The sequence below is a fragment of the Bison bison genome, unplaced genomic scaffold (assembly GCF_000754665.1).
Source record: "Bison bison bison isolate TAMUID 2011002044 unplaced genomic scaffold, Bison_UMD1.0 scf7180017864492, whole genome shotgun sequence".
NCBI classification, from domain to species: domain Eukaryota; kingdom Metazoa; phylum Chordata; class Mammalia; order Artiodactyla; family Bovidae; genus Bison; species Bison bison.
In genome coordinates this window covers 9,782,432-9,807,751 of record NW_011495051.1, presented here as the reverse complement: position 1 = coordinate 9,807,751, position 25,320 = coordinate 9,782,432, and the positions used below count along the sequence as shown (strand labels likewise).

Below are 25,320 nucleotides of genomic sequence, written 5' to 3'. Positions count from 1 at the left end.
ATGAAATTAAAAGATGCTTGCTCCTTGGAAGAAAAGTTATGATCAACCTAGACAGCATATTAAAAAGCAGAGACATTACTTTGTCAACAAAGGTCTGTAGAGTCAAAGCTATGGTTTTTCCAGTGGTCATGTATGGATGTGAGAGTTGGACTATAAAGAAAGCTGAGTGCCAAAGAATTGATGCTTTTGAACTGTGGTGTTGGAGAAGACTCTTGAGAGTCCCTTGGACTGCAAGGAGATCCAACCAGTCCATTCTGAAGGAGATCAGCCTTGGGATGTCTTTGGAAGGAATGATGCTAAAGCTGAAACTCCAGTACTTTGGCCACCTCATGCGAAGAGTTGACTCATTGGAAAAGACTCTGATGCTGGGAGGGATTGGGGGCAGGAGGAGAAGGGGACGACAGAGGATGAGATGGTTGGATGGCATCACCAACTCAATGGACATGAATTTGAGCAAGCTCCAGGAGTTGGTGATGGACAGGGAAGCCTGGCGTGCTGCAGTCCATGGGGTCCCAAAGAGTCAGACATGACTGAGTGACTGAATTGAACTGAGCAATAAGCCATTTTGAACATCTTTTCATGTGCCTACTGGCCATCTGTATGTCTTCTTCAGGGAAATTCCTATTTAGCTCTTCTGCCCATTTATTGATCCAGTTGTTTGTTTTTTGTTATTGAGTTTTATGAGCAGTTTGTATATGTTGGAAATTAAGCTCTTATTGGTTGCATCACCTGGAAATATTTTCCCCTAGTCCACAGGTTGTCTATTTGCTTTGTTTATGATTTCCTTTGCTGTGCAAAAGCTTATAAATTTGATTAGGTCCCATTTGTTTGTCTTTGCTTTTATTTCTACTGCCCTGAGAGACTGACTTAGGAAAACTAGTACATTTTACCTACTTTCTCTTCTAGGAGTTTTATGGTGTCGTGTTTCATATTTAAGTCCTCAAAACATTTTGAAATTACTCTTGTGTACAGTGTGAGGGTGTGTTCTAATTTCACTGATTTACATGTGGCTGTCCAGCTATCCCAACACCACTTGCTGAAGAAACTGTCTTTTCTCCTACTCTTGCCTTCTTTGGTGAAGAGTGAGACTGTCAGCATTTTTAAGCAATAAAGTATTTTTAAATTAAGGTGTATACATTTTTTTTAGATATAACGCTACTGCATACATAACAGACTACAGTATAGCATAAATATAATATTTATACACACTGGGAAACAAGAAAGTTCAACTGACTCACTTTATTGTGGTATTGGTCCCATTGCAGAACCAAACCCACAATTTCTCCAAGGTATGCCTATATAAGTGTAGCATTAAAAAGCAGAAACACAATCATTCTGAAACTGATAGGGCTCCAGGGACCTTTGGAGGTGCCTCAGGGCCTAGAGGCCACCATGGATAACAGGCAGGGATGTAGGGGAGGTGAGGCCCTCCATCTCCACTTTAATGGAGCAAAGCAAACTTTATCTACTTTATATGCTATGGGTTCACTCTAAGAATTCAAGTTCTGCTCAGGGAAAAATGATATCCACTTAAAAACACTACAATAAAAACTGTCAATTGATCAAAAACTGACCAAAGATAAAATATGCTAGGAAATACAAGTGAAAAATTCACGTATCTATATGAAATGTAAACACTCAAGTACTAACGAATTAATTTCAACCTAAGTTTAGTAACCACTAACAGCCCTGCACTATGTGTGGTACGGGTATACCAAAGACGTCTAAGACAGAGTTTCTGCCTAAAAGGTATTCTGAACTTCACTGCCAATAAGATATGGAAACAAGAGGTTAAACAAGTTGACCTAGTCATCAAAAAGTTAAGCAAACTGTCCAGAAAACAAGTGCTGCCACACTTTAGTGATGTGAAAGACCGATACTATATAACATAACTGAAGAATGGTTAGACCTACACAGAGTCTGGAAAGGTGGAATGGGGTTGGCAGACATTTTCAGTCAAGGCTCAGGGAACAAAGATTCAGGCTTTTGGGGGCCAGGTGGTCTCTGACCCAATCAACAAACTAAGTCATTAGCATGAAAACAGCTGAAGACAACAGGTAAACAAATGGGCATGGTTGTGTTCCAGTCAGGCCTTGTTTATAAAAACAGGTGACAGGCTATAGGTTTTTAATCCCTGAGCGTTTTCAAGGAATAAAGGGGAGATCAGCTTGGCTATAGCAGAAGGATTTTTGAGAGGGAGAGATGAGAAACAAGGATGGACAGGCAGGGTAGCAGTCAAACTGTCCAAGGCTATAAATGCCAGTCAAAACAGCTTGGAAATATTCAAGTGATGATATAATAAGATAAAAAGAGCTCTTCAATATTAAACTGGAGCTGATATGAAGGATGAGAGGGGGAAGAAAAGCTGAAAAACACAAAGCCATATGTGAAGCATAAACTAACTAAAAATGCTTAGTTTTTCCTGCCATCAGCCTGAATTCCTATTCTATGAGAAAGAAAACGTATCTGGAAGCACTGCCTCCATCCATGTGCGAGGCTGTTACGAGGTCTGCCCTTTCCCATCATTTCCCCGCAAAAATCCTGCTTATTTATTATAACATGTGGGATAGGAAGGTTTCCACTAAGAAAATAAAACATGTGAAAATAATTTCCTACCTTTAGTAACTTGTTTCAAGGCTGATGTAGAGGGTGTCTCAAGAACACTGTCCTCTGAGGAACCTGGAGCTGACTTTACTGCGGAAGGAGTCCCTCTTGTCTTCGCAGGAGAGCTCAACTTTTTCGGAGGGCTTAATTTGCTTTCATTCTCTTTTATCAACAACTCTGACGCAGAACCACCACTTTCTCTGATCAAGAAATTCTCCATTAACTTGCTTCCTTGTTTTAATGAATGTCTGAAGGCTACAGCGGTGTCTGTTTTGGTGGCCAGATTCTTTGAAGAGGAGGAAGCAGCAGAGATGGGTGGTGACTCTAAGGCAAACTGCAACAGATGATTCCTTGAAGCAGAGAAAACACAACAGATAATAAAGATGTCAGCTTACATATACACAACTTAACCGACATAAGCTGTTTTCTCAATTAACATTTGTTTCTGTGAAATACAGAACTTACTGCATAATGGCAACCAGTGTTTCTTCTAGAATAAAATACAAAGCAATAAACCTGACTTTAAAAGCAGTTAATCTGTCTATAAAAGATAACAAAGGGACCTGAGATTCTGGCCATGGAGAATAGCCTGTATGAGACTTACTCTCCAATCACAAGTAACTTTAAAATTTCAACAAAACATACAAAACCATTTATAAGCATGATCTATAATCAACACAAGGCTACTATCCCTGAGACAGAAGAGAAACTTGAGGTGATCCATCATTTCCACAAGAATTTCCCATGGAAGCATGCTCTGGGAGTTGGGTATTAAAGTCAAAACAGGGACCACTGATCTCTCTGGGTAGAGGGAATAGAGATTAGAGCTCTGGACAAAGGATGCTAGGACTGGAGGCACAGGGTGCTGAGCAGGGAGTAGCCACAAAATACCCTAAAAATCTGCTGAGAAATGCTCCTTAATTACTGATCATCTCCAGGGCTGCAGAAGCATAAGACGAAGTCACAGAAGACCTGACAGGAAGCAGATGTCATGAAGCTGAGATTCTCAAGGTCAGTACAGGGAAACTGTTGGAATCTGAGCCCAGCCAAACTTGGGAGACTCTGGTAAAGATTCTAGACATTCAGCTGAAACCCCACAAAGGCTGTACCTTAAGAAGAAGGATCCTCCTCTAGAAATAGAAACAAAAGTGAAACAGCAAATCTAACAGAAATTAAACCAGGCCTTGACGGAATAAGTGAAGAGCTAGAAATTTAACTGCCTGTCAGAACAAAATTCAACATCTTTCAAAGGAAGACAATTCACAGCCTCTATAACATTTCATTCATAATATTCAACACATATTTAAAAATTACTAGGCATGCAAAGAAGACATTATCCACTAACCAAGAGACAAAATAGTCATTAGAAGCAGATCCAGAAGTGATCTGAGTAGCATTAGAAGAATTTCAAAAGAACTCTGACCAATATGTTAAAGAAAAAAGAAAAAATAGACAAATGAATAAAATAATGTATACTCTAAGAGGGAATTAAAATCCATCCCAAAAGGATAAACAAAGAAAATGAAATCTAGGCAAACATAACCAAACTACTGAAAAAAATACAGAGAAAATCTTTTAAACAACCACAGAAAAATAAGATATACTACCTCTAAGGCACAGTTCCTCAACCTTGGCATTACCAATACTGAGTCAAATAATTTTTTGCTGTAGAGACTGTTCTGTGCCTTATAGATATATCAATAGCATAATCCCCCTAACTTCAGACTAGGACAACCAAAACATGTCCAGACATTACCAAATGTTTCCTGGAGAAAGAGGTAAAAAGAAAGCAAAATCATTCCCAGTTAAGAACAATGGCTCTAAGGAAATAACAGTAAGAAATATCATTGACTTGTCAACAAAGACTAGAGAAGAAAAAAGATAACAGAATGACATCTTAAAAGTAGGTAAAAAATCAAACTGAATCCTATTCCTATTGAAAATATTCTTCCAGAATGAAAGCAAAATACATTCTCAAGCAAACAAAAGCTATAAGAACTCCTCATCAGCGGACAAGAAATACTGCAAGAACTGTTCCTGAGCACAGAGAAAATGATTATAGATAGAAGCATATAAAGTGTCAACAAGAATCAACAGCTCCAGAAAAAGAAAATATGTGGCTAAACACAACAGTATTGACTTTTAAAATACACTAGCAATGTCTTAGGGAATTTATAACATACATGGAAGTAAAATAACTCAAAACAGTAAAAAAGAGGAATTAAATAATGCAAAAATATTACTGTAACCAATTAAATACAATGATACATACATACTCCAACTGAAAGACAAAACTTGTCAGACTAGATTAAAAAATAAAATAAAATACAACTATATACTATTTAAAAGAAACCATTTTAAAAAGATGCAGAAAGATTAGGGGAAAAAGGATGAGAAAAGATGTACCACGTAAATAAATACAAATCAAAAGAAAGTCAATGTGACAACACTAACAACAGACAAAATAGATATTAAGGCAAAAGCATTGAGAAAGAGGTGCCTCTCACCTTGACAAAATGATCAATTTAATCAGAAGCCATAAACTCATAAACTTTATTCATTTCATAGCATAGCTTCAAATGTATAAAGCAAAAATTGACAGAACTAAAAAGAGATATAGCCAGTTCACAATAATTGCTGGCTTAAATAAAAGTGCGTATGCATTTAAACACACCACTCCAACAAAACAGACAAGAATCAGTAAAAATACAGAAGATCTGAACCAATCCAATTAACCAAATTGATACAATTAACAAATTAAAAACATCATATCTCACCAATGGAGAATATACAATATTCTCAAGTATACAGGGCACATTCAATAGCATAGACCATGTTCTGGGCCATAAAGTAAATCTCAAGAAATTTACAAGGAATGAAATAATTTAGTGTATCTTCTGTGACCACTGTGAATTCACATGAAACTCAATAATGAAAAAATAACTAGAAAATCTCCAAATGTTAAGAAATGAAGCACCACACTTCTAAATAATTCCTTAAGTCAAACAACAATGAAGATCAGAAAATATTCTGAATTGAACCACAGCTTTGGGGTTCACCAAAACAGTCATTAGTGAACAATTTATAAGTTAATAGAAAAACTGAAAATCAATGTCCTAAATTTCCAATATAAAAGGTTAGGAAATTAACAGCAAATTACACCCAAAGAAGATAGTAATAACAGATACTAGTGAAAAAGTAAACATACAAAAGAAAATTGGTAAAGCCAAAAGCTGGTTCTGTGAAAAAATGAACAAAATTAGGAAAGCCCTAGCAAGAACAAGCAAGAAAAATGAGTGAAAATACAAAACACAAAAGCAAAGAATTAAAAGGAGATATCTAAAACCCCCACAGAAATTCAAAGATAATAAGAGGATATTATAGATACTTCATACCAATAAAGTTATAATTTTAGATGAAATGGACAAATTCCTTGAAAAAGACTACTCACCAAAGCCAACAAAGAAACAAACAGAAACTTGAAGAGTAGTAGTATATATTAAAGAGATTCAGATATAATTAAAAACATTCCTACAAAGAAAATACATCTTTGTGAGGAAACAGAAATAAAGTAAAAATAAAGAACTGCAATCGTTACAAGTCTTTCTCTTCTAGGATCTGGGTTTGGTTCAAAGAAGATTCTCAGAAAAGCTTTCATCTCATTATAACTAAGTAAAAGGCACACTTATTCAACTGCTGGATAAAACGGTCACTTATAAATCACTTCCAAGCTACTACAAGGGTACACATTTCAGCAAAGTGTCTATCCTAGAGAGAACTCCTTTTTGTTTTTATTCACAATCCAGATTCATCTTACTCTTCCAATTTGCTCTCTTATTTCAACACATGCCAAAAAAAGAACATGGCAGAGAGTGGCACCATGGCAATAATAATGTTATGCTTCATGCTAAAGTCAAAATTCATTAACTTTTCCATGTTCCTGCTAATTTCAGCAGTGCAAATCAGAGAGAACAAAACAGTTTCTATATCCTTATGAATCTTACACTATAGTAAAGGAACAGAGAATAGACACTCTCAACATAGGTAAAAAGTACTATATATAGGGGGAGAAAAAAAAGGAAGCCGACAATGAGGAGGGGATGATACTCTTTACAGGATGGTCACAGAAGATCTCACTGAGAAGATGCCTATGAAAAACAGAGTCCAGAGAAAGTGGAGAATTCAAGGATGTGAACATCTAGGGAAACACTGTTTCACTTTTTAAGTACAAAGTCTCTAAGACCAGAGTGTGATCACCATGTTTGAGAAGCAGGGAGAGGTCACTGTGACTGGAGCAGAATGACCCAAGCGGAGACAAGCAGGTGAATAAGTCTGGGAGCCTGCCCTGTAGGGCCGGGAGGACTCCCTCAGAGACAAACAGTTTTTACTTCAATGAGACAGGAAACTACCTCTGAACAACATGCTGTATGACCTACTTTTTATTTTCAAGGATCACTTAGGTTTCTGTCCCTAAAAGAACTGAAAGAGGACAAAAGAAGAGTTAAGAAGGCCACTAAGAAGTTATCACCGTACTGAGGCTGACGCTGGCTGGGAGAGGATAATGTTGGCACAGTGAGGGAAAGTTGTCAGATTCTGCAGCGACAGCAAAGATAGAGCCAATGGGATTTACTGATGAAACAACAGAGTGAGGGTGAAAGAGAGGGGTCAAGAATGACTTTTTGGCCTAAGCAAATTAAAGGAGGGAGCTGCCATTTACTAAGAAAAGGAAGACTGTGGAGCAGCAGATTGGGAATGAGGTTTGTGGGGGCAGCAGAGGGAACCAGAGTTTAGTTTTGGTTTTAAGAGGTCCAAGCAGAGGTAAGTGAGATAAGCAGTTGGATACACGAGGCTGATATCTTGGAAAGAGATCTAGCTGAGAAGCCATTCATGGCTTCCAGCCATAAATCTGGAAGCCATGAACGTATAATTGGTATTTATAAAACCATGAGACTGTTTATGGCAATTTACATAACTTAAAAATGAGCTGTGTGAAAATATTAATTCCAAAACTGATATTTAAAGTTGAATTGCTAATCTTTCCTTCAATTTCCATTATTCCTATATATTAAATTGAGTTGGCATTACAACACCTCACAGCATTCATCACTAACATTCAAAGTGGATGAATTGTGGACTTTCAAAATAATTGTGACTCAATAAAATACAGGAAAATCTTGCCTGTTAGTTAACTATACAATAACTTCACCTTTCCAAAATGTGGCTAAGAATCAAAAGTGAAAACAGGTCTCTGGGTAAACATGGGCAGTCATAAAACCCATGCAATCAAATCCATGGACTTTGGTAACTAGTCCAAGTCCCTGTAAATACTTGTTATAATCCAGGACATGCAACCTGGGACCATTTGGTTAAACAGGCAGAGGCCCACCAAGCACGAGTTCTCATCAGCTCCACAGGGTGTGCACATACATCTATCAGAGCAACACAATATAAATACATAAAACATATAGGACAGTAATGATAGGAACAGTTTCTTAGGTTCCTGTGTTTCAGATACAGTACTATGCTGGGTATCTTTTAATATATCTCTTCATTTCTAATCCTTACAGCAATTTCTCAAAGTGTCCAGAATATTATTCCCATCTTTCAGATGTAGAAAAGAAGCTAAAAAGGATTAATATCTTGATCACACTCATATCAAAACTAGTAGGGTCTGAAGTCTGTGCTGATGTATGGCAGCAACCATCACAATATTGTAATTATCCTCCAGTTAAAAATAAAATACAATTAAAAAAAAAAATCAAGTAGGGCCAAGATGGAAACCTAGTTCTGCCTGAATCCAAACTCAGTCTGCTTTAAACTATACTATAAGGAAAGGTGAAATTATATTGTACATCCTCTTTGTTTAAATTTTTAAACTTGAAATAAGCACCTGGAGAAAAATTCATACCTCAACAGTGGACAAACCAAAGCAATAAATGATGCTCTACATGCTGAAGCTGTAAAAATTATAATACACATGCAGACTGGCTGCTATGCAAAAATACAAAAACAACATTTTCTTACTTAGGTCAAGAATAAAGTTCCACTTAGACAACAACATTCTAAATAAATTTCCAAATAAATACATTCTAAATCTGTATTTAAAAATCTAATAAATATATTCTAAATGTTGTATATAAATAAAACAATTTCTTAAGAGTGTTATTTTAAATAAAACAGAATCACTGGGGGGAACAAACTTGTTCCTTGAAAATAAAAGGTAAAAGAAGAAAATATAAGATCTGCATGTCAGCCCTGTTCCCAAAAACCTTTGGAATTATTTCTAATACTCTTTTGGTATTTGGTTTAGAAGATTAAATTTTTAAAAATCATAATATCATAAAATGGCAATGATAGATGGGAAAGAGAGGAAGAAATAAAATTAACAAACTATAAATATCTTACATTTTATTCATAAAATTAAACTTCCTCCCTCACTGATCTTAATCAAGATTTCAAACAAGTAATGAAACTGAATAGCTTGAATTGTACCCCTACTAATTTTGCAAATTAAGCACTTTAGATATGACAAATGTCCAAGAAAAGTTCACCATGAGGCAATTCCAAGAAGGCAAATGGAGAAGCAAATGATAAAATCCATCCCAAATCTACAGAGAATGCTTCCTACCTCACCAAATCCACTATAAAGAATACTTAAATACCCTGTTTCTTCAGGGAGGAGAGAAGAGACTGCAATCATTCCAAGGCTTCCCTTTAAGTTACCAAAGGATCTATGAACCCGATAACTTCTCTTCAACAAACAGAGGCTGTTCTTTGTAACACTCCCTGTTTCCTAGCAGGGAGGTTGTTAAGCTTTCAATACCAGTTGAGGAAAAAAAGAACCCATGAGATACAATTTTACCATATGAGGAAAAAGCAAACAGTCCATCAATTCCTTTTCTTTTTTAATCCCCAATCAGTTCGTTTCTAAATATACAGCTCCATCTTTTCTCATTGACTTCAAAATCTAACTGATGAAGGACTTTGAAATAAGAAAAGCAGGACTTCCTGGATGGCTCAGTGGTAAAGAATCTGACTGCCAATGCAGGAGACATGAGTTCAATCCTTGGTTCAGGAAGATCCCACATGCTGTGGAGCAACTAAGCCCACGCACCACAACTATTAAATAGCCTGTGCCCTGGAGTCCCGGAACTGCAACTATTAAGCTCACGTGCCACAACTACTGAAGACTGTGCACCCAAGAAGCCAGTGCTCCACAACAAGAGAGGCCATCACAATGAGAAGTCCACACACTGCAACTAGAGTAGTCCCCGCTCACCACAACTAGAGAAAGCCTGTGCAGCAACGAAGACCCAGCACAGCTCAAAATAAATAGATAAAAAGGAGAAAAGCTATCACTTTAATTATGAGCATCAGAGAATCTCAGAGTGTCTTAATCTAGGAAAGTATACCATCTTCTCATGACTTTGCTTAAGGAAATAACCAGCTAGTCAATTTCTAGAATGCCACATTAGGCAAGTTCAAAGGAGTAAATCTAATCATCTTTAGGATGCAAACCAATGAATAAACTTGCAATTCTATTGAAAGAAATTTCTTTACAGTTCTGGGAGCAATGTAATATACCTCTAAGAATATTCCAACAAGCTTGGAAGTCATTGAACTTAAGTATGTAGCCACCTAGCCATTAACTAAACACAGTACAGTTCTACTAAAATTTCTTGCTTGGCTTGAATGATTAAAAGTAAGTCAACATATCATCTGATAAACCATGCCTTTTAAAATTCCTCTGGGTGACCACTCACTAAACACCATCATGCATTTGACAGTTAAGAAGTAAAGCTACACATCATAGAGCACCAGCAATGACATATCTCACGTTACACATCATTTTATACATGCTGAGCAAATCACAGTAAGGATTAGTGGATTAACATATAACAGACACAGAAACCGTAATACATTTATGTGTGTACACATACCCATGCATATGCCACCCAGCTCTGTCCACTGAGAGGGTTTAGAAGCAATGGCACCCCAGTAATAATGAGCATACCCAGCTCCAGATCCTGATTTCTAAATACCATTCCCCAATGAAAGGAACCAGGGCTCCTTGGGAACCTAGCTGATTCTAATGCTGGGCACAAAAAAACAAAAGATGAAGCTGAAGCATTTCTGAACTACTCAAAAGTAAGTGCCCAAATTTACATTCTAACTTGTTTTTCATACAGGAGACTTTCTGTTAAGTAAAGGAAGAGACTCTTATTATGATCAGATTGTTCACATGTGATTAACGACTATGGTCGCATCCTTTCTTTTACCCCTAAATATGCAACACTGCATTCCCTAATCCTCAAAAGTTCAAAGAGCAAAGGGAGGAACACATATCAAAGGCAAAAGCAGTTAGGGATTAGTCACAAAATTAAATCATACCGTGCAAAATTCAAGTTTTTTACCAGTTCATCTAAAACACGGTTATTTTTCAGATCAGGCTCTGTGACTGTCTAGAAAAGAAAAACAACAGATGGAAAAAGGTTAGCAACAATAATTAACTTGTCATAATCTCATTTTTGAAAATGTGTGCCCCATCCTCCTGAGACTCCTCATCCCACTAAGTCTTCCAGGAAAGCCTCAAAATAAAGTTCATTTATCTCATACTAATATGGAATTTTAAAACAGTGAATCACTATCTGCTGACTGGAAGTCTGATTCAAAACTCTCCGAAGCATCTGATAAAAACATATGCACTCTGTACTGCCTAAAATAAAACCTAATATGAGCAAGAATCCTTCTTCAAAATGGCAGCACTGTTTCCCTCAAAATTTCTCCTTCAAAGAACAGAGATGCTCTTTTAAGCAGTAATGCAGGAGGAGACTGAGGTGCTCAGAGACTTTAAAAACAAGAATGGTGTTCAGGAATGCAAGAGGAAAACAATAAACCCGTAGTTATTTAGCATGAATAATGAATAGCATGAATATTTTGCATACAGTTAATCTCAGTGATGATACCACCTTGAGGACAGCAACATCCCTAGTTGTTGTAATGAGATTAGCCTTGAAAGCAGAGTGAATTCAATGACATCCTGACACCAACGACCTACCAAACTAGAACCGAAACCCTTTAACTAGCCCCAATGTCCTTTCCACCAGATTCTACTACTACTTTTTCTTTCTTTACTCCTACCTCCATTTCCTTTACCTTTTTACCTACAACTTTTCACCTACACCTATTTCAACTACATGAAATGTTTCGAAAACTTTAACAAATTTTCTGGTGTTTTCCCTGAAGGTCTGATTTGGGCAAGAGGTAAGGGGCCAGTTAAACTAAATCTCTGCCTGCTGCACAAATACTACAATATCAATCCTTTGCAAATAAATGATCCTTCCATCAGATTTTCTACCCAAGTTGAGAAATTTTTAAAAAATGAGGAGCCATAAAAAACATAGTTCATAAATTTAAAGTGTGCTATATCCTGATCTTAAAATTAGCTTTTTCTTCCTAAAAAACATTTAGGTTATCAGAAATCTTAATAAACAGTTGAACAAAGCCCAGTTCTCCATACATGTATTTTAGAAGTCTTTTCTGAAAATGTTTTTGATATAGCTTAATTCAATAATCATGCATCTTCCCATGGCTTATGTGTATACATAAAGCAGCAATATCTGCACCAATCAGTTAGCTTTAAAGGAAAAAAAGAAAAGGAAAAAACTCACCACACAACAAGTTGGACATTGTGTTTTATAGGACAGAAATTTTCTTATACAAAGAGAACAGTCTGCAAAAACACAAATGCAACATAATCAATTAGTTAAGCTGTATAATAATATTGGAACCTAACTTCTAATGTATTTACATGGTGGCTCAGACGGTAAAGCATCTACTTGCAATGCGGGAGACCCGGGTTTGATCCCTGGGTCAGGAAGATCACCTGGAGAAGGGAATGGCAACCCACTCCAGTAACTTTCCCTAGAAAATTCCACGGATGGAGGAGTCTGGTGGGCTACAGTCCATGGGACTGCAAAGAGTCAGACACTGAGCGACTTCACTTTCACTTTCAACTTCTAACAAGTTGATTTAAGCCCTAGAATATTTCCACCATCTAAGGTCTATCATTATAATCTTAAAATTCTAGTACATGGACTCTAACTACACACAGTTGCAAATATGACTTAGTAGCATTCTTGGGAAAGCAATACATATCAAATAATAGTAATCCTGAGTCCCTAGCACATCACAACTCTATAAGCAACATGTATCTCTCTCTGTATCTTCCATTTGTAAAATGAAGGAAACATAAGTTAAGAACTAGGATAGTTTTGTATAAACAGGTCAGATATCTCCTGCCTAGCATTCTAAAATATAAATTTTGAAACAAGATCTATACATATGTTAAGAAATAATATATACCAGATTATCAAATTAGGGATTTCTACATTCTAACTCTGTAAATAAGGTCCTTCATCCTGCATTTAACAAACACTTTTGTAGCAAGCACTGTTATAAGGAAAGGTTTTTGACCTCAAGGAAAGCAGTGAGGCAATTACATACAATTCAGTGTATTAAGGACAATGTACTAAGTTTTAACAATTTAAGTAGAAACTGGCATGAACTCAATTCTTCACACCCAAGGCAGTGTAAAATTATCTCCCAAAACCTGGCAAATTGAATGGTACTGTACTAGTAGCTAATGTGCTAATAGCACAAATTCACTTTAGTGAAGGGGATCCATAGTGGCTCAGGCAGTAAAGAATCTGCCTGCAATGCGGGACACCCAAGTTTAATCCCCGGGTCAGGAAGATCCCCTGGAGAAGGGAATGGCAACCCACTCCAGTATTCTTGCCTCGAAAATCCCATGGACAGAGGAGCCTGGAGGGCTACAGTCCATGGAGTTGCAAAAAGTCAGACATGACTGAGTGACTAACACACACACACACACACACAGACCCCTTAGTGAAGTGGTCTAATAGGCTCTATCCCCAGTCATACTGAATCAATGAATTGTGACCAATAAATCACATCCATAATACGTGATTCTGATTGAATAACAATTATTTTTTAAAAATTAATATGTTTTTGTTACTAGGTTGAACCATAAGAAACTTTATGGTAAGTCAAAAGAAAAGAGACAAATATTAGCAATTTCATTAACATAACATTGTGCACTTACTGCGTGCTCAGTTATAAGCATGGTAAATGTATTAACACTTTCAATCATTACAGCAGCTCTGAATCCCATTTTATGAGAAGGAAAACACAGCATAGAGCTTAGCCAACTTGCCCAAGATCATGGAGTTAATAGGTGGCAAAGGCAAGTACCGGAGTCCATGCTTTTAACATACTTCTAACTAATTATTTAAAATATTATAACCTGCTTATAACACATACTTATTTTATATACCTATATAGTACCAATAAGTATCTAATCAGTACCTCCACATGTACTAGGGTATGTAAAATGAGGCCACATCTTCCTCTTCTGCATAATCTGATATGTGTTTTCTTCTGAAATATGGAGACCAGACACTAGTCCAAAGTAGATGAAGCCCTTGGCTTACTTTCAACTTCCAAGTCTACTATCAAATATGTGCTGGTGAACTGCAGACCAGCATAATTTATTCTCCAGTGAGCAACCATATTTCAAAGTAGAGCAGCTGAAGGCCTTCGAACCATGTATTCCTAGGTGGCTTTATTTAAATCACCTGTGTAGTTTGTTTTTCCACCCACAAAGCTCAACTGTGAGTCATGTGTATAGGGTGGGGGAGGGAAGAGTAAAACAATGAAATAAAGGGTAGCTTCACAGAAACAAGCAAGCCCAGGGAAGGAGGTATTTCTCATCTCCAGCAGGATACAGCCGTCTGCTGGCTTTTATGTATCAGAAGAGCGCAGTAGCATCCTGACAATAAAAATCAAGTTTCTAAAACTTAAACCAAACCCTTTGGCATGTGATCTTAAGGATTTTATGAGAAAATAAACCATCTCAAAAATAATTTTGAAGTATCCAATTAAAAAAGAGAAAATCCATGGAGTTGCCAGTCCAGGTTCGATGCACGATGCTGGATGCTTGGGGCTGGTGCACTGGGACGACCCAGGGGGATGGTACGGGGAGGGAGGAGGGTTCAGGATGTGGAACACGTGTATACCTGTGGCAGATTCATGTTGATATATGGCAAAACCAATACAATATTGTAAAGTTAAAAAATAAATAAATAAAGTAACAGGAACAGATCTAAAAAAATAAATAAAGTCAAAAAAAAAAAGAGAAAATCCAGTTCCAAGTTTGAAAGGAATAGGAGATCCTTTCAAAGCTGAGGAAAGCTGGCTGGCCTCTGCCTCCAATTCCAGTGTTAAGTTGACCAGTGAGCTGATAAGAGAATAACATTCTTTCAACTAACGACCAGCACTCCAGCATTTCTGTAAGTGTGCTGCTGCTGCTAAGTCGCTTCAGTCGTGTGCGACTCTGTGCGACCCCATTGACGTGCGACCCCATAGACGGCAGCCCACCAGGCTCCGCCGTCCCTGGGATTCTCCAGGCAAGAACACTGGAGTGGGGTGCCATTTCCTTCTCCAGTGCATGAAAGTGAAAAGTGAAAGTGAAGTCGCTCAGTCATGTCCAACCCTCAGCAACCCCATGGACTGCAGCCTACTAGGTTCCTCCATCCATGGGATTTTCCAGGCAAGAGTACTGGAGTGGGATGCCATTGCCCTCTCCGTCTGTAAGTGTGGTTCTGCATAATTGCATGTCCTTTCCGTATATGTAACTATCTCTCTTCTTCCCCGTCTTATTTCACAATGCTGCCTCATAAGAATGAAAAAGAAGAATAACACTGATTATTTGTCTGAAAGAATATTACATTACCTCTTAATTGAGCAAACGTCAATAAATGGAACACATCACATTTCATTTTTTTTTTAGTAAAATTAAATTGCTTTTTATTCCAATATAAGCCTCAATTAATTTAGTGAGTCAAAATTCACAAAAGGAAAAGAAAAATGACTGCTGGTTCATCTCTAAAATAGTGGTAATTTAATAGTACCTAAACCCAATGATTTCATCTAGCAGTAAACATTTGAGCATCTCCCACTATCAAGTCAGAAAAACTGAGCAAGTGCAAAGCAAACTGGCACTTGAGCAGATCAATCTATTAGTGAGAACATTTCTCATTTAATGGTGTTTTATGGATTGGAGTAAACCCAGGCCCTCTCCCCGCAAAAGTATTCTTTAACAACATGAATTTGGATCAATTTAATTGCCCCACATTCTGCCACTGCACCTCACTCAAACCTTAATAGCAGCAGATATGCAAATGTAGTGTTTGTTACCCATAATGAAAAGGCTACACATAGGAAAACAGCATAAAAGAATTTAAAAAGACAAATCCTGACATGTTTAAGCACCAGCAAAGTGGCTAGGATTCTGAGTCACTAATTCCAGTCAATCCAGGATGACAGCAGAACATGACAGCTAAGTTTGGCTTCTACTAAGCTCTGGGGGCTTTTGTGTCATTAACACAATTATAGACCCAGAGCAACTTTTAGTCTTGAGGGAACCTGTGACAATGGGTGATTAGTAGAAAAGCTTACTGAATCATGACAGGTAGAGTATGAAAAATAACCACTCATAAAATAAATTATCATTATTGGAAGTACTCTCCACCGACTTCTTAGATAAAGAATGACATCAGTGATAACTGTATGTGACAAAGAAACAAGAAAAAAAGAGAATGGAAGTAAAGACCAGTTTTTCAGCTAAGTAGGGCTCACGCAATTCATTTAAAAAGTCATCTTTCTTCCCTAAAATGACATAATTAAAATCTACAGAGTAGACTTCCATGTCTGTCCAAGAGAAAGTAACCAATATACAAAGTCACTCTCCTTCTACCAAACAACTAAAATACTGGGGGGAAATATGAAAAAAACTCTCTACTTTCAGACTTTGGACAACTATAGAAATGAGAGAAGTTCTACCACAGCCCAAGATACCTGCCCATAGGCAATTTCTTGACCATAGCACAGGAAGGAAAGCCAAAGGCCCATCAGTCTTGCTAGCTGAGAAAACAAAGATCAGAGTTCAGGGCAATCCACGCAGCTATAATTCACACAGCAGAGTACCAAAAAGAAAGAAGCTACATATATGTAAAGACCTCCAGAAACATGCCTACATATCTACTCAATTCTATGTCTGAACTTAAATCTGCACATATACAGGGATCCATGAGGCCAGATAAAGATCAACTTCCAGGGAAAGAACCATAACTGGAGTGGTAACAAAGGGCCAAGAGTTCATAAAATTTCTAGCAGCTGGTTTGCAGAAACCTCATTAAACACTTGAGCGTTGAGTAGATACCCCAGAGCATCATACCTTAGTGTGAGAGTAGATTAGCCAGAGCGAGTGGATGATGTCAGAAAGACGGCAGAACAGGAAGCCAGCCACTGTTTTCCCCATGGTAATACAAATCAACAAGACAGAAACCAACTCCCTTTGTGAGAAATATGGATACCAGTTCAGATGCTCACATACCCCAAGACAAGCACAAAATCAGCCACATCAAAGCTGGTAGGAAATATGTGGCCCTCACTTGCCAGAGTTCCTATCCTTGGCTCAGCACCATATAATCAGAGGGAGACTCACAACTCCCAGCTTTTCCCAGGGGAAGGAGAGAGAGCGAAGACTGAATCACAGATGAAATGTTCAGACTTCTCATGGGGCTGCCCCAGGAACTGGTTTCCACCATGCCTGAATCAAAGCACTGATAAGAAAAAGAACCAGGTCAGAGTCACTGAGAACAAAGGTTTGGATGAGGACTCAATCATTCACCATTACTCCTCCCCTGGGAGTAAAAAGGAAGAATTCCCAGCTCTCAGCTTCTCTTTAGGGAAGAACATGCATCCAACATTCCCACTTTACAGCAAGCTGCCTAAGAGACTTGTTTCTATCTCACCCAACCCATAGCACTGAACAGACTTACTCCAGAAGGTAGAATATGAAAGAGACTAAGGAGAAGAGAAAAGAGCAGGGCCGCTGCTCCAGAGGACCCACAGTACAGATGGAGGCTCATACAGCTCAGTGGCTTCTCCTTTGGAATCAAAGAGAAGAGAGAAAGATGCGACCAGTATCTCAGCTTCTCCAGAGACTGCCTGAGGGACTGCTTCTACTTTGCCTGACTCAGAGTGCTGATGGATGCCTGGGGGCCACCAGGAACAAAAGACAGCTGAGCAGTTTGCTGCAGTTCCAGAGGCTGTGCAGTACCACAGATATAAGAAGAAGCAAAAGATGATATACTGAAGACAACACCATTAAGATGTTCAGTTCAGTTCAGTCGCTCAGTCGTGTTCGACTCTATGACCCCATAAATTGCATATTAATTATCCTCAAATGGATCTCTAGATTTAGTGCAATCAGGAAATGGCAACCCACTCCAGTACTCTTGCTTGGAAAGTCCCATGGACAGAGGAGCCTGGTAGGCTACAGTCCACAGGGTCACAAAAGGTCGGACACAACTGAGCAACTTTACTTCACAGTAAACATCCCAGCAGGCTTTTTTTGGAAAGAAACTGACAATCTGATTCTAAAATTTATATGAAAATGCATACAAAATGCAAAGATCCTAAAAGAACCAAAACAATGTTGATAAAGAAAAACAAAGTTGGAGTAGCAACAATACCTGACTTGAAGACTTACTAAAAAGGCTACAATAATTAAGACAGTGTAATTCTGGCACAAGGATATAGACATAAAGAACAATAGAACAGAGGAGAACCCAGAAACAGACCCACATGTAAATTCCCTGGGGCCATATTGACTGACATGGAAAGAACTCTATCTAGTGACAGAAATGTTCAAGCTTAACCGTAATTGTTATATGGTATAAACATTTGTTGAAACTCACTTGTACACTTTACTGCACACTTGAAATAGATGCCTTTCATTACATGTAAATTATATCTGAATCAAGAAGATTTTAATACAGATTTAGAAACAATCCCCAAAACTTCTGTTGGTTCCTAATATGAATCCACCCTAGAAGGAAACTAAGACTTATTAAGGCCCTATAATGTGCCAAACCTTGGACTCGCTACATCTGACTCTCCCAACCATCTCCTAAGGCAGAAACTACTCTCTGGAGTTTCACATTTGAAGAAATGACGGGCATTTGCAAACTCACCCACCTAGTTTAAGTGAAGAGCTAGTCAAGCTTAGCTTATCTCTCGTGCTCATGTTGCTACCATATGTCTTCTTTATGGAAACTTTTCCACCAAAGCTACTGCTGCTGCTGCTGCTACTACTACCCATTAAAGCCATTTTTAAGCCTAAATTTTTTTTAACTTTCCAACACAAACCAACTCAAAGACAGAGAATAAGAAAGATCATAAGCCAGCTGCTGCTACTGCTAAGTCGCTTCAGTTGTGTCCGACTCTGTGTGACCCCATAGACGGGAGCCCACCAGGCTTCCCCGTCCCTGGGATTCTCCAGGCAAGAACACTGGAGTGGGTTGCCATTTCCTTCTCCAATGAATGAAAGTGAAAAGTGAAAGTGCAGTCGCCCAGTCATGTTGGACTCTAGCGACTCTATGGACTGCAGCCTACCAGGCTCCTCCGTTCATGAGATTTTCCAGGCAAGAGTACTGGAGTAGGGTGCCATTGCCTAGATAAGCCATAAACTGCACACCCAGATACTCAACAGGACAGGTGCACCCCTGTGTACTAAATACATCAAACTACAGTATAAAAGATGCATACATACTAGACTCACAAAGAGAAGTACAGACACATTTCAATACCTGAGTCTTTCCACCATCACAAAGCAAGTTAAGTGATAAAACTGTCTGTAATACTCTTCAGTGGGAAAACTCATCCACCAGGGTTTTTAAACTTTAAAATTATACACCAAGGACTAGTTGGTTGAACCACCTATCTCTTACTCTGTCAAAAACAAAAATTATGAAATTTAAAATCTAAAAAGTGCTGGACAAATAACCACATATAGTGATCAAAATCTTCATTCCCATAAATGTTATAAAAGGCATAAAAGTATCCAAGACGGAGATAGTGGAAAGACCTTCCAAAAACTTCAAGACAGAGAGGTTAAAAGTGTACTTAAATAATAAATATATGTACTTATCTTTGGTGTCAAATTAACACTACTTTATGTAAAAATCACATTTTTCTAACTCAGAGAAACAATACATACTTACAGTTATGTGAACACTGAGGAATCATCATTGCAATGTTGAAATATTCAAAGCAAATTCCACACCGCAGCAAATCATCTACTTTCTGAAATACAAAAATACATATATACCTATCAGAAAGCCACCAAGATTGGAACATCTGCCATTTGGAACATCTGCCACAGAATTCTTTCTCCATCCCCTAAAAAAACAAGTTAATAATACTTCTGTGTCATATATATAAATTTAAAAGTTAAGTCCATGTAAACTGCAAGGTAGAGAAAATCCTCCTCCATATGACTTATTCAGATTCCCACTCCATATTGCCAGCCCTTTACAAAAAAGAGGCCTACTCTATTCTTATTCTACTTGCCATGTGTTTCCAGCTTCTATCCCAAGCCTTCTCCTCTTCAGACCCCACTCCCCGGCCTACAGTCACTGCTGGTGAAAGGTCCCAAAATCAGGGAATACCACAGACAAACATCAGAAAGTATCCAATTAAAACCCTTGCTTCACAAATGCGTCCACGTGCATCCAGAGCAGGCTACTGCACGGTGCACATCAGTCAATCAGGACTAAACTTCCGGTTTCCCTGCTGCCTGTCAGCCTAGTGCCTTCTGCGTGGTACCACACGGTGGAGTCTTACCTGCTCCACCACCAGGCAAGTCGTTGTTTCACATACTTTTTGAAACATGTGAGTGTCTGACCTAAATTTAAAAGTTGTTGTTAGTTGCTAATTCATGTCCAATTCTTTGTGACCCCATGAACTGTAGCCCGCCAGGCTCCTCTGTCCATGGGATTTCCCAGACAAGAATACTGGAGTGGGTTGCCATTTCCTTCTCCAAGGGATCTTCCAGACCCAAGGATCGAACCCACTTCTCCTGCTTGGCAGGTGGATTCTTTACCACCTGGAAAGCCCAAATTTAAAAGTACAGACAAAAAGATTAATTTGAGAACAAATATACAATAATAATACATAACAACAGAACTATGTAGTTTAATAGTCTTAGGAGGTCTATAGCATCCGTATGCCAATTTTACAGATGAAGCCTATAGAGATTACAAATGGAGTCAAATCCAAGAAGTTGACTCCATGGTGATTCCAAATTTTAAATACATATACACATTGTGAGTATGTGTGTGTATAAGCAGACGTGAGAAGAACTGAAGGACGATAAGAGAAAATATTAAACAGTGGTTCTCTCTGGATAGTAGGATGCTACATAACTTTCATTTTCTCCTTTATCCTACCCTAAATTTTAATTTGTTCTACTATCTACAAACAAACATCTATAATCTGTCAAAAACAAATTCCTGGAACAATAAACTCAGAGAAATAAACATTCAAATGCCCAAATCTACAATTATTTTGGGTGGTAATCTAGATGCAAAAAGCTAGAGGACTGTGCTGAAAATCAGTTAAGAGCAGAGGCAGAACCAGAAGCCAAAGACCTGGCACCTGGTCTATTTGCTTCCTTCACTATTGCCATCCTCTCCTAGAGGAGTGGTTCTGCCAGATGTGCTGAGCAAGATCCGTGGAAGGTGACACCACATCCGATGAGCTATAACATTCCTGTACAAACGTCCAGTTCAGTGGATGCCCTAAGATTTCCTCAACTTAGAGAAAGTAGAAGTTGGAAGTACAGACTAGGTGAGAAGACTGAATCATTCGAGCAATGGTTCTTAAGTTTTCTGGATCACGGATCCCTTTGAAAAATAAATGAAAATTATGAATTCTCTTCTTTAAAAAAAATACATACAGAAAACAATATATCAATAATTCCAAACACCAAAGTTTTTCCATGGATCCTCAGTTAGGAATTATGGATTTGGGGTTTGATTTCTATTCACTATAAGAAAGAACTCCAAATAGAGCTACTTCAGGAAACAGCTAATTCTTTGTCCCTGGAATAACAACCCACTCCAGTATTCTTGCCTGGGAAATCCCATGGACAGAGGAGCCTGACTGGCTATAGCTCATGGGGTCACAAAAGAGTCACATACGAATTAGCGACTAAACAACAAAAAAACCTTCAATCAATAAGCAAATAATTTTTGAGCGTCCACGACGTGCCAGGCATTGTGTTAGGCACCGGGAATAAACCAAACAGGATCCCCACCCACATACATCAACTCATTTAACCAATTATATGAACTATTTCTGTCTCCAGTTTATAGTTGAAGAAATTCAGGCTCATCGAAGTTAAGTAACTGAATCAAGGTCACACAGTTAAATAGGAGGCAGAGACTAGTTAAACACACAACCACTGGAACTCAATATATGCTTTTCTCCACTGTACACTGGTGCCAAGGCCACCACAAACGCAGAACCACAGCTTTCCAAAATCCTTCCACGATGTCAGCTTTTCACTATGGGGTGATCTCAAGTCACCAGGCATTTCAGATGACACTGATGACAGCAGATATTCACCTCTTTCAAGTCCTTTCACTTTATCCTCAAACTCATCTTATGAGTGAGTGGGGCAGATACCATAATTCCTAGTTAAAACGGAGCAACAGAAGGAGAACGTGATCCTGCTCAGTCACACACTGAAATAATCACAGAATAAGGAGAAAAACCAGGCAACTGATTCTTAGCTAGTACAGCACAGTGTATTCGCTCTCGATCAAACACTGTAGGAATCCAGGCCTCACCACTATTGTCCATGGAGCAAAAATCAATGTTATTTAATAGTAAAAGACTTCAATAAAATGAAAGGCTGGTCTAAGCGAGTCTAAGCGAGAATCCAGATTGAGAGAGAAAGAGATGTATAAGAGTTAAGAGTTAGAACACAGTTAGGGAGGACTGAACGTAAATTAGCACTAGGCTTCTTGAGCGTAATTAAAAGAAATGAAAGGAAATGTAAAGGAGGCCACCTGCTTTGCTAGGTGATTAAATAAATGTTTTTTGAAGCAAGATCCACCCAAACTCTGTCGGGTGTCACTGTGGGAGATTCTCCACTAAAGTACTGGGAGAGTTTACATAATACTTGACACGCCGTGAGCCCTGAGAAAAGATTAGGTGTCACTGTCATTTCCACAGTTAGGAGTAATGTTTCTCTCAGGATCATTGTTGTTGTTGTGACTGAACCGCAGAGTATCTCGTTCAATACGACGGCCAATCTCGGCTCACCATCAGTGACCGAGGCCTGTTCCCGGCACTTGCCAGAGGAGGAAACAGGCCCAGCGTCACGCGAGGGCAAGCAGCGGGGCAGAGCCGAGTATCCTGGCCCAGCTGGCCGCTGGCGCCCGGTTTTTTCTCCTCCTCAAGGTGGGGCTGGCCTCTCGCGGTCGCCCAGACGGCCCCGACCTCCCCAAGGCACTCACCTTCATGACTGCCAGGGCCGGAGGCCACCGGGGCTCGGCCAGGGAGTCCATGGTCTCCTCTAAAGAAACTGACGGGGGTCCGCTACGCGCTGGTCTCCCGCTCTCCTCAGCCACTCGAAATTCCCCGCGCTACCGAGCTACGTCATCAGTCCGCGACGCGCCTGACGCGTTTGCAGAGCATGCTGGGAGTTGCAGTACGTGGGAGGAGAGCAGCCAAAGATCTTATTGCTCAAGCGCCAGGCTCCCACAACGGCTGTGTGCGCACCTGTGTGGTTAAAAAGCCCGCAGGCGGGTTTTGTAGTGCACCTTACTAAATGAATGTCTGTTGAATTTTAGAAAAAGACAGCCTAGAATCAAACCTCATCCAGGCCTTGCCAAACCTTTCCAAGTCTAGGCTCATGCCTCCTCTCGGTCGCCCTCTCTGATTGCCGTAAAGATCTGTTCCTGCTCAGAGCCGGGGTTTTCACATCCATTTCTCCATCTCACTCCATCACAACATTGCGAGGTAAGTATTATCAGTATTAGTTTACGCAGGAGAAAGCTTCGGCTCAGAAAAAGTGAATAGAGTTTCTTTGAGTTACACAATGTCTTTGACCAGGCTACAAAAGAGCCTCTGGACTTAAAATAGGAGTTCTTTTCTCTCGTAGGATGGTTAACCTAATTTAACATCTTAACTTTGGAGCATAGCCTTCCAAATATTTCCTGTGCAGAAACGGAGATACAGGATTTTTCCCACAAATATTATTAAATGCACACCTCTGTCAACTTGAATTTTTCTGTTTGCTTACAGACATCCTGAGACTTCTCCATGTTAATACATGTAGATATACCTCATTCCTTTTACTAGCTATGTAGTCCGTAATGCAGATGTAGACAATTTATTTACCTATGCCCATCTGACAACCATTTAGGTTGTTGCCAGTTTTTCATTTTTACAAACAGTTGCAATGAACACATTATCTATATAAATCTTAGCATACCTGAACCAGAATATCTGTGGATAATTTCCTGTAAATGGAACTACTGAGTCAATTTGTGTGCTCTTTTGACACCACAATAGCGAGCACCGTATGACTTTCCAAAAAGGCTGAACCAATACATTTATACTCTCACCAAGTGAGTATGAGTGCTTGTTATCCAAACATGAAGCACCGACCAGCACATCACCCAGACTGTCTGCTCAACTCAGCACTCATAGATAGGCTGCCTGACGTGTGCCTCTCACATGAGGTCTCATGGGCAGCAAGTCAGCATAGTTATATTATATTGCTCAGGAAGACCCCTGTGGCTTTCCACTGCCTGACCACATGTGGTCCATGCATCCATTCCTGCAATCATTTTTTGAAGTGTTTACCATTGGCCAGTCACAGCTTCCCTCTGAAGTAGGCAGAAGTGAGGCTGCCATTGGCATTTTAAAGACAAAGACACTGAGGCTCAGACAGGTTAAGGCTTCACTACTCTGGACCCTCTTCATAAGAAACTCTGACCAGAGTTTGTACTTAATTGAGCCAGAGATGTACTTGATTTTTCTCAGTCTATGCCCAAAGACTCACTGGGCAGTAATGATATTAACAGCATTTGGACAGAGGACTTTAATATCCTTTATAATAATAGCTGACACTTATGGGGCCCTTGTATACAAAGTACTGTCCTAGATGTTTTTACACATATTGACTTATTTCAGACTCACTCCAATCAAATGAGGAAAGGGAAATATACAGATTAACTGACTTAGGGAATTCTGCTAGTAAGTGGTGGAGAAGGCAATGGCACCCCACTCCAGTACTCTTGCCTGGCAAACCCCATGGACAAAGGAGCCTGGTGGGCTGCAGTCCATGGTGTCGCTAAGAGTCGGACACGACTGAGCGACTTCGCTTTCACTTTTCACTTTCATGCACTGGAGAAAGAAATGGCAACCCACTCCAGTGTTCTTGCCTGGAGAATCCCAGGGATGGAGGAGCCTGATGGGCTGCCGTCTATGGAGTCGCACAGAGTCGGACACGACTGAAGCAACTTAGCAGCAGCACTTGGAAGTGGAAGAGGAAGGACTTAACTAGCTTAAGAGTCTATATTAACCAGTACAGAATATTCTCATAAGGCCCTCATCATGAGAATTATTCCCCTTTTATAGATATAGGAACTGAGCCTCAGAGAGACAAAAGGACTCATTCAAGATCACACAGCTCATTAGCGGCAAAGTCCAGCCTTGAATCTAGATCTTTTAGTACTAAAGCAGAAGGGATCACCCATTGACACTTTATGG

The 25,320-nt window shown here is 39.1% G+C and overlaps 1 protein-coding gene across 6 annotated transcripts in view; it reads right to left on the bottom strand.

Moving 5' to 3' along the window:
• The window catches only part of RAD18 (RAD18 E3 ubiquitin protein ligase), a 113,143-nt gene extending 89,964 nt beyond the window's left edge, over window positions 1-23,179 (bottom strand). For 5 of the 6 annotated variants that reach the window (XR_824206.1, XM_010828407.1, XM_010828408.1 and 2 more), the window contains exons 1-5: window positions 23,058-23,179; window positions 19,755-19,836; window positions 12,276-12,337; window positions 10,996-11,066; window positions 2,617-2,954 (exon numbers count right to left, since the gene is read on the bottom strand). Coding sequence is in view for 5 of the 6 variants with exons in the window: in XM_010828407.1 (XP_010826709.1) it covers window positions 2,617-2,954; window positions 10,996-11,066; window positions 12,276-12,337; window positions 19,755-19,836; window positions 23,058-23,108 (604 nt within the window). In the remaining variant the exon portion in view is untranslated. Of the gene's footprint in view, window positions 1-2,616; window positions 2,955-10,995; window positions 11,067-12,275; window positions 12,338-19,754; window positions 19,837-23,057 lie in introns of those variants that run through there. The other variant, XM_010828412.1, reaches the window with a different exon arrangement.
• Window positions 23,180-25,320: the final 2,141 nt, after the last annotated feature.